Below are 10,109 nucleotides of genomic sequence, written 5' to 3'. Positions count from 1 at the left end.
CGCCAACAACAATGTGAAGAGCCTTAGTTAATACTCCCATAAATAAAACTGGCCTTTTAAGCCCTCGACATCAACCCATTAAGGAGAGCAGCTCATGGTGGAATGGAGACTATTAGTACTTAACAAGAATTATTAGTAATTTTGTGGCTTTTGGAGTCATTACTCAATTAGACATCAACAGCATCAGTGTCACACCGACTGCTAACAATTAAACTTTGGGGGATTCTTCCTCTGTCAACTGTGAAACAATTATCTTGGCCATAAAAAAAAAGCTCAACTCTTATGACTCAATTACATTTAATGTTGTAATGAATAAGTAAACAAGCATAAATTAATGTCAGGATTTGTTTTTGCAAAAACAAACACATTTCCTGATGAGGATGATGTTTTCCTGCTGGTAAAATCCACTAAACCTGGAACAGATTTAAAAAATCCTAATTAAATAAGTTATATTAGTCTTTATTAACCGACTTCTGCTTATGCTGGAGAGTTCGCTGCTTTGAGGGAAGTTTTCACTCAGTGTCTTGGGCTGGAGTTTATATGCAGATGTTGGATTGCAGGTTTACGTGCCCAGTTTCTGAAGTAAAGGAATCTGCTTGCAATATAAATGTACTTTTACTGCTGTCAGACTGACACAACAAGATGTTCGGTCGTCTCTCAACACTTTCTTACCTCCCTGACTTGCTGGTTTGAATCTTTTCATGAGATTTGTTGAAGGCGATGGCTCACTGTCAATAAGACGCAGTTTTAAGTGGTTCTACTAAAAGTTGGTTTGTTGTTTCAAACCACTTTTCTCATGTTCCTCACACTGGGAAGAAGAAGAGGAGGAGGAGGAGGAGGGTCCTGTCTGTCCGAGGAGGTGAGGAGTCCTCCTATCCTCCACATGCTGATAGAAAACAACGGAAACTCCTCTGACAGGAGGAAGACGCGCTGCTCCAGGTGGCTGAGGAAGCCCGTCTGCTCCGACCCGACATCCACCCTGCACGGCACCTTGGACTTCTGCAGCAGCTCCTCCACGATCCAGAACAGGTAGCACGAGTTCCGATACTGGTCCACGGGGAACTGGTCCAGCTCCCAGTCCTTCTGTCCCTGCAGAGTGAGATCGACGTTAGAGCTGTGTGACTCACAACGCTGCGTGTGTGTGAGTCAGTCAGTGTTTGATCATCGACGACTACAACTCGCCAACTTCTCAGTGTGAAGTCCAAGAGTGGGAGAGAGAAAAGTCCATCATTTTACAAGAAAAAGTCGTTATTTTATGGGGAAATTATCACAATTTTATGAAAAAAAGTCATAATTTTATGAAAAAAAGTCATAATTTTACAAGAAGTGGCAATTGACCTTTCGCAAAAGCTCCGCCCCCCTTAGTTACCGTTGCTAGCCCGACAAGCTTCTCGACTTTGCCCGAGTGTCAACAGTGTTTTTATATTGAGCGTCTTGAGGCATCAGAGTCTCAGAGGCATATGAGCGCTATATTTATGAATATTAATATTCACTAAACATTCTGACACCACGACAAAATTGCGTGGTCACAATGTAAACATAATGATGATCAAAATACGGCTTTTATCGATTCATAAATTGCATCATGTGGCGCATCTGCAAGAGAATACGGGTAACAGGACGTGGTGTTTGTGTCGCGGACCGAGACCAGAGCTTCTTCTTTTCTTTTTTTTCTCCCCACCGAGAGGATTTAATCTGTGGAAGTACACTATAGTAGGCTACAGTGTTTCCTCATACGTACAGCTCCTTCTGTTTTTTAAAATGGTCGCAAATACACCGCTGCATGTGTTCCGTTCATTCATCTCCTCATAGCGCTGTTTGTTATTGACATTTACACACACAGAGCGAGAGAGAGAGAGCGCGCATGCTGCAGCAGTGCTTGGTGAAAGTGAAAGTTGTAAGGTCCGACCCCCCACCCCCCGTTAATAAAAAATCCTAGAGGAAACACTGTAGTAGTGAGTGATTTCGGATACAGCCCTAGTCTTGCTAGCTTACCTTGGAGCAGATGTAGGCTGTATGCTTGTTTATTTTCATGACATTTAGCTGGGAGGGGGAGAAGGGTCCGGCTGCGGGGGGCTTCCACACGGTTTGACCCATTGTAGGCACCTCTCCTGTTGTGTTTTCAGCTTTGGGAAGGGAAAAAACACGACTCCCCCAGCCAAACTCTTCGGGTAACTACTGTCCGACAATACACTTTGCTTGTCGGAGGTCCGAAGCTTGACGGACCTTGTTTACATAGTAACGGTTGCTATGATGTCTGATTGGACAATGACCGTTCGGGGGCGGGGTTTTGCGAAAGGTCAATTTAATGAGAAAAAGCTGTAAAATTACAGGAAAACAATCAATTCGCTATAATGAACGCCTTACTAGGGTTGGGCGGTATGAGCAAAATCTTATATCACGGTATGAGTAATTTCATATCACGGTAACGGTATATATCACGGTATGTTTTTTTCCCCCTGTAAATTCAATTAATGGCTTAAAATAACCATACTGTAGCATTTGATCATTTTCCTCTTTTATTTTTTAACTTGGATTTCTACAGGAAAAATGCCAGAGCAGTCTGGCTCCAGTTAGTGCAATTATATAGGCTATATATATATAAAAAAAGAAATCACAGAATCACAAATTAGCATTTTACAAAAATGCCTACGGTCTGTGCTGTCTATGGCTGTTCAAACAGGTCAAACCGGGAAAATCAAAGAAGTTACTTTAGAGTTCCTAAGTAACCTTTACAGTCTATGGTAGTACACAAAGGGCTCAAATTTCAACAACTGACGGAAAAACGGTGTGTGGGAGGGACGGAAGTGACCATAATAAACAAACAGTGTCCTAGCCTGTCCTACAGTAAAAATGGCACATGGAGGAGTAAAGCAATATGTTAAGCGGCAACATATAAAGCATCAAAGATGTTAACCCACATAGTTTGAAACAACGTTTAAAACACACACAGCCAGTGTCACAACTAAGCATAAAAAGCCCGCTAGCTTAATGCTAACGTATAATGTAAAACACCATAGACGGGCTAACAGAAATTAGCATCGCTTATAACTTGACTTACTCCTCTTCTGAAAAACTCTGACAAGTCAAACTTTAGGATGTGTTAGAGGTCTAATTCATCTGTCTAACCATCAGAACTATGACACATGAAACGGTAAACACAGCTGATCGATCGAAAAAGATTACGGCTGGAGTGAATTACTTTCACTTTTCACTTTTTCGTCTTGTTGGGCGGGTCGGGCTGCCTCCGTTTCCTCGTGACTCCCACTCATGGATGTATTATATTATGCTCCCACTTCTGCTTTCACTCTCTGCCTCAGCCATGGTTGTTATCACTCGGGTAACCGGTAAAGCTGTTTCTTCTTCGTCGTGCTCATGCAACCACGCCAAGCAGTCTGCTGCAGTGCCGGCTCCCCCGTGTGTCGAGGCGGTCTAACTACAGTGACTTCAGAGAGATGCCGCAGACATCTGCTCTTTCTCCGGTATAAACGGTATTGCAAAATCTCTACCGGTAGACATTTTATACCGTCACACGGTATAATACCGTCATACCGCCCAACCCTACGCCTTACTCGTACTTTTTTTTCTTCTTCTTTTTTTTCTGCTTGTGGGCGCCACCTGTTTAATGCGAGGTGGAGATTACTATGTCATTTGCCTATCGGTATGTTGATTTACATATTCCGCTACGTAGCCATGACGGCGATCATTGAGGATGTGAAGTGTCCCTTGTTCCACATTCAACTTTTGGGCCGTTTGGAGTGCACCATCTGGGTTCTTCCAGTACACTGCATTTTGACTTACTTGTCATCCGAGATGCACTTACATACTCTAAATACTTAGTTTAAGTACGGAAGAATTTGAATTGAGACACAGAACATCTGTCAAGCTACGTGGGAGCCTTCCCCATAAGACTTAAACCCAGATTCACATCTGGAGCCATGTAACTTTAATGACTAACATGACACCGGTGGGGGGGCAACGGCTCTCTGGATAAATACCTGAGTTTCCCACACTGGTCTTTAGAACTGAAGAAGAAGCCTTTTGGATGAGAGGAGAAACGTCTTCAAGAACCTCAAGAAGTCCAGTTGCCCTCAACTTTCAGCACTTGATGACTATGATGACCTGGTTGACTGGGAACCTTCACGAACATAAAGAGTGGACGTACTCTTCACGATCAATCAACATGGACCAAATGTACAATTTTTTACACAAAGACTTCCCTAAATGTCTAAAAACCATGATACTGTATGGATTTTGCTGTATCGTCAAAGCCATTAGGATCCATCCAATTACATAACTATATAAAACAAACGTCTCCACTTTATTATGGTACAAAAAGTATATTGCATGTCAATTCATCATCAGTTTCCCAACGACTGAGGTTGGGGTTAAAGGGATAGTTCAACATTTTGGCAAATTGGCCCATTGCCATAATCGCTATAGTCATAGCAGTAGGTTTGTTACCTTTATTTGTCGGTGCAAGCTGTTTTTAGAACAGAGGAGCGGAGCGGCGAGCTGCTCAGAGCTACGCTATGGAGGCTAAAGGAATTTCTAAACTCATCAAATACAAAATCCCAAAACTCCAAAACGCTTTCGTGGACAAGTTGTGACCTGCACAATCACCACGCTATGAGATAATAATGGAATTTCGAAACGAAGCCGTTTTCGAGGTAAATACAGGGTAAATACAGAGTCTGCTTGCTGAAAAACTGTCCCTGAACGCAACGCGCATCAGCGGTTTTGCATGAATTTACCTCGAAAACGGCTCCGTCTCGTAACGTTCCATTATTATCTCATAGCGTGGTGAATGTGCAGCCTTTTGGAGTTGTTGGGTTGTGTATTTGATGAGTTTGATGAGGAAAACCAAAAATTCCCTTAGCCTCCATAGCATAGCCCTGAGCAGCCTGCCGCTCCGCTCCTCTGTTCTAAAAACAGCTTGCACCGACAATTAAAGGTAGCAAACCTACTGCTATGACTATAGCGATTATGGCAATGGGCCAATTTGCCAAAATGTTGAACTATCCCTTTAAGAAGCTGCCTGTTTCGCTAACTCCTTGGTGAAGGTCAGGACTCATTGGGAAGTTCACTGGTTCTCCAAATGAGACGTATCCAAATCCTTCATCTCTGCTGACGACCGGCAACATCTCGTCCAAACCACAGAGCAGCCGCCACCTCTGTGCTGCTGGCAGCTCTGAACTCTCCACTGTTGGATTTGTCAGAGCTTCCTCCTACATCCCGGATGCCAACCACTTCAAACACTTCTCCTCCACTGGGAAACACTGCAGCCAAGTACGTCCTTACACTACATGACCTCCTGGCTGCTGCTGATTCAACACAGTGTGAGTGTGAGGGGATGTGAGACAGTGAGAAGAAAGGTAAATCATTATTCACATCTCCCCATACCCCAATAATAATATTGACAGATGCTGCTGCTGCTGCTGCGGCAACGTGCTGCGAGTCAACACTTTCCTACAGACTTGGACAGCGCAGGAACATGAAGTAACAGTGGGATCGTTTTTTTTTTTTTTAGTGCACAGTAAGTCAAACTCCAGGCTCTACAACACAGAACACTGCAAACCTGGTTTTAATTATTCAAATACAGGGAAGCTCCTGGATTTCTTCCAGACTGCATCTCAGTACGACTGTGTGTGTGTGTGTGTGTGTGTGTGTGTGTGTGGTTGTGAGAAGTCACGAAGAAAAACAACAGCCAGATGGCTGTCAGGTATTCCTCCAGGCTAAACCCCTCAGAGAGCTGACAGAATGTGACAACAATACCCCCTAACCTCCGCACAAACACACACACACACACACAAAAAAAACATACACACACACACAAACAAACTCCCAGCACTCAGACCTCCATCAGAACTGGGTCGCTCAGCACTTGACTCCACAGCGCTAAAGCATCTCTTAGCTAATGGCTAAAAGCAGCGTGTCCTCCGCCCACCCACCGAACCACAGAATAAAAACATTACAACATCAACACATGTAGAATATGAGGCTGAGAGTCTCTGCTGCTGCTGCTGCTGCTGCTGCTGCTGCTGGTTGTTGCTGTTGGTTGTGGAGGCGTTCCTCTCCTCCCCTCACACACCCACACCGACACAAGGAGACAGTTTGACAACTCAGTAGGTCAAGTGCAGTGAAAGCTTTCAAACAAGTGTTTTAAAATCCTGCTAAAACCAAAGACGGGCAAACACCGACGCCTGAAACAGTTGTTGCGTTTCCATCATCACTAGAAATACGCAAAAACCTAAATATCGCAATAAAAAACTGGTAATGGAAACGCCTTCATTACGAAAAACCTCTCAAATATCGTTAAAACATTTTTATGCTCTTATGAGGTGGGTTTTTTTTATTTTTTTTTAGACGTATCGATATAAAACTGTTTCGTCAAAGTGTGATGGAAACACTTGTTTCGGTTTGAGAACATCACACAGCTCATTGAACGTATCCCAGGTCATCAAAAAAGTTTGTATCTGTAGTTCGTCTGTGAAATCCTCATTCACAATCCTCTCCCAGAAATCCCTGATTCATGGCCGCTGCCACACATAATAAATAATATATGATATCAGCTTTGCCAGAGTTTATACTCTCTGAGTGACCAATAAATTTCATTCATTCATTGAGCAGTCATGCGCTGCCTTCGTCTTCTGTTAAAAACAATAACAGCAGCAGCTGAGATCGCTGTCCCAACACCATAGAAACGCAAGACGCTTACGTCCATCTTCCTCAAAGTGAAGTATCATGGGACGAGAATTTAAGAGAATTACGGGATATCGTGAGACTAGACTTTAAGAGAGTTACGGCTCATTCGCAAAACAACTTTCAGTGGAAACACCTGCAAATAGCAATTTGTACTTTTTCGAAATTTCAGAAATAATCGCTTTTATTTTGCGTAAACCTGTGATGGAAACGCAGCTACTGAGAGGATGCTAGCAGCTGTTACGAGTTACGAAGTAAAATCTCATCAATCTTTGTTTTCCAGCAGTGGTTTCATCTAATAAAGCCTCCGTCTCAAAGAAGCTGGTGAACTGGAGCTGGTGGAGACCAAACACAGAGCTAAAACTGGACGTCAATAGTTCTAAGATCATATTCCTCTGTGACTAAATAAATACAGTTAACGGTCTAACGGTATAACAGAGTGAAGAAGAAGATAAATATGTAAAGCCGAGACTGGAGAGACTGTGAGGTGTTAGCGTGTGTATTTAAGGACCTGTCAATCAATCCGAGGATGAACACAGGCTGTTTGTTTGTTGTTGAACAGCAAATTCAGCATCTCTCTAAGCTGCACGTACACTGTACACACACACTCACACACACAAAGACACACACGCTTGGAGGAACGTGGCCATCAGGAAACAGTGCCAGGCGGCTCGACCCCGAGGTTTCAGAGATTGTCTCTGTCCGCCGCAGCAACTGTCAACAAGACGGAGCGGACATATTTGATTCGGGTGCAGACGGGGAGCGGAGGCTGCGGTGTGATGTGGCTCTGATTGTCTGGGCTCGCTCCGCTCAGACGCTGCTGCATTCACCCCATTATCTGGACACAGAGTCCCAGTGATTTCTTGGCCTCCTCCTGAGCTCCACCGGCGTAGTCGGACGATTCATTTAAAAGCTAACAAAGTGATGAAAGCGTGAAGTGAAACGAGGCGGGCAGCCGGAGCCGAGCCGAGCTCAACGCTCACCGAGACGGTTTAATCAAGGATTCAGTGTGTGCAGCATGTCGTGATTTATTTTAAACATGGTTTCTGCTTCACTGACTCCACACTGCATATTCCTGTTTACAGCTCAGTTAATTAATTATTCTGTTTTACGCCAGAAAAACAACTGATGCGGACACACTCACACACACAAACACACACAGGTTTCAGTTTGCACGGCTCGACAGTAATAAGATTTTAGCCAACACTAAACATTTCCTGCAGTCTGTTTACTGCTAATAGCAATGATGTCAGGTGTACGGGAGATTTTTCTAACGACTAAACTAAAGTCATGTTTTTGTTGGACTCTCAAAACACAAAGACAAAACTATTTAACTAATAATAAATTAATTGAAACTAAATTATATTTAATAATCAACATTTAATGTATTAAAATTGTTTATTTTACAGTTTAACATAATGTAATTAATTTAAAGTAAATGATAAGCAACAACTAGAGAATGCATTTCCTGAAGGAAATACGGATGAATGCTGAAAGCTGGAAGCTGAATAAATTGTTGAAACAATGCTGAATTAAGTGAAGAAACTGCTGAAGCAACCTTGAAGAGATGAAACAATATATGAAGAGTATGAAATGGTTGGAAATTATTTGAATTGTTGAAGATCAGTATGAAGAAATTGAAAGGCTAAAGTCTACTCCGATTTATTTAAAACTGACAGTTTGAAAACATTTTTGAAGCATTACTAATATAGATGACACAATATCTGAAGAGTAAAAGTAGAATAATATAAAAGTAGTTACAATCCATTAAAGGGAAGAATAAGTAAGAATAACTACATCATATCTGAAGGGTAAAAGTAGAACATAGACATAATGTAATTAATTTAAAGTAAATGATAAGCAACAATTACAGTATAACTGAGTGTACAACAGAACTGAAATATTTTTTGGAGCTTTTATCTTCAGGTTGGAAAAGAGCCCAAAAAAACAACAAAAACAAGTCATTTAAAGATGTGACACTGGGCTTTGGAAACACATTTTTCTCTTGTTTCTGCAAAAATAAATATCAACCTAACGCACTATGAAAGCGATGCTGCAGAAATCTGCACCGCGTGTGGCACCATCATTTACTTTGAAGTGTGAAAACAAAGCTATACCATCGGTTTCATTCAGGAAGCAGAGGTGGTTTATGTTCTTCAGGCCGGGGAGACGGAGCCAAAGATGTTCTACTTTAATCTGAAACCTGTCCAGAACTCACACGGCCAAACGATTTATGAAGCCATGGAGCAGGATTCGATGGACGGCAGAAATCGATAAGTGGAATTAAAATCTGTGCACAACATACATAAAGCACTCATGGTCCACCAGGGGAGGTAAAGACCTGTAGATCACAGAACAGCTGCTGCGTCACACTGCTGCAGTTTGAGCAGGAAACCAAGTCCAGACCACAGTCAGACCACATGAGTCCGACCACATCCAACCAGCAGAGGTTTGTTATTGCCGCGACAAAAGCCTCCTCTCTTACGAGCTTTGAGGTTGTTACAACTACATCAGCTGTATACGGGACATTTTAACATTATGACACAGGTTTTTAGGTATAAACACAAGATATCATAAACACCATAACTATTCCAGAGGGAAAACCAATGGACGAATGGTGTAATGGAGACACATTTGGGAATGACCTCAAATTAGGGATGTCACGATTATAGATTTTCTTTGTACGATTATTGCCAGAGAAATAATCACGGTATTATGATTATCACGATTATTATGCATTAATTAATTTCACAACGCTAATAAAGTGTAAAATCAAATACAGTCAAAATATAATTACATTACAAATTTTTACACTAAATATTTTACGTATCTACTATTCATATATAACCAATTATTAATCCTCCAGGGGAAGTGTTTTAAATATTCAAATCATTAATTGTCATCTATACCAAATGTTTAAGTTTATTTTAATTGTTTGTTTGTTTGTTTTTTATCACAAATGAGACGCTAACATTTAAATTCCTATACCAATTGTATGTTACGTTAGGTAAATGGACCAGTATTTCTTACATTGGCCTTAACTTTTGTGCACATCTGCCTCTGTGTTTCCAAGATAATCTTTTTTGGAAAGTGGCGGTATTTAAGAATCTTTACGATTAATTAATTGTGGCATTTAATACCGCGATTAATTGTGAAAACAAGTAATTGTGACAGCCCTACCTCAAATATATCCTCAATTCATCGGCCGATGTTTTGGTTCTGTATGCAGATAGTGATGAGTTAGCAATATGTTAATGGACTGGCCTGGTTGATTTATGGGCGTAGGTTTGATTGACAGAAGTACATTGTTTGATCTCCTGGCTCCAAATGTTAGGTCAAGGTTTAGATTACTGATCAAACTCTAATGTTTTATTTCCTTCATCCCAAATTTAAAACCATTTCCACAT

The 10,109-nt window shown here is 41.6% G+C and overlaps 1 protein-coding gene across 1 annotated transcript in view; it reads right to left on the bottom strand.

The window, feature by feature from the left end:
- Positions 1-718: 718 nt before the first annotated feature.
- The window catches only part of mei4 (meiosis-specific, MEI4 homolog (S. cerevisiae)), a 67,863-nt gene continuing 58,472 nt past the window's right edge, over positions 719-10,109 (bottom strand). The window contains exon 5 of the mRNA XM_085770990.1: positions 719-1,089. Within this exon, the coding sequence (XP_085627116.1) occupies positions 781-1,089 (309 nt within the window). The 3' untranslated portion in view covers positions 719-780. The remainder of the gene's footprint in view (positions 1,090-10,109) is intronic.

The sequence above is a fragment of the Trachurus japonicus genome, chromosome 24, assembly GCF_045865225.1.
Source record: "Trachurus japonicus isolate A0001 chromosome 24, Traja_1.0".
Lineage (NCBI taxonomy): Eukaryota > Metazoa > Chordata > Actinopteri > Carangiformes > Carangidae > Trachurus > Trachurus japonicus.
Note: the sequence above shows the minus strand (reverse complement) of the source record. Positions and strands in the feature narration are given on the sequence as shown.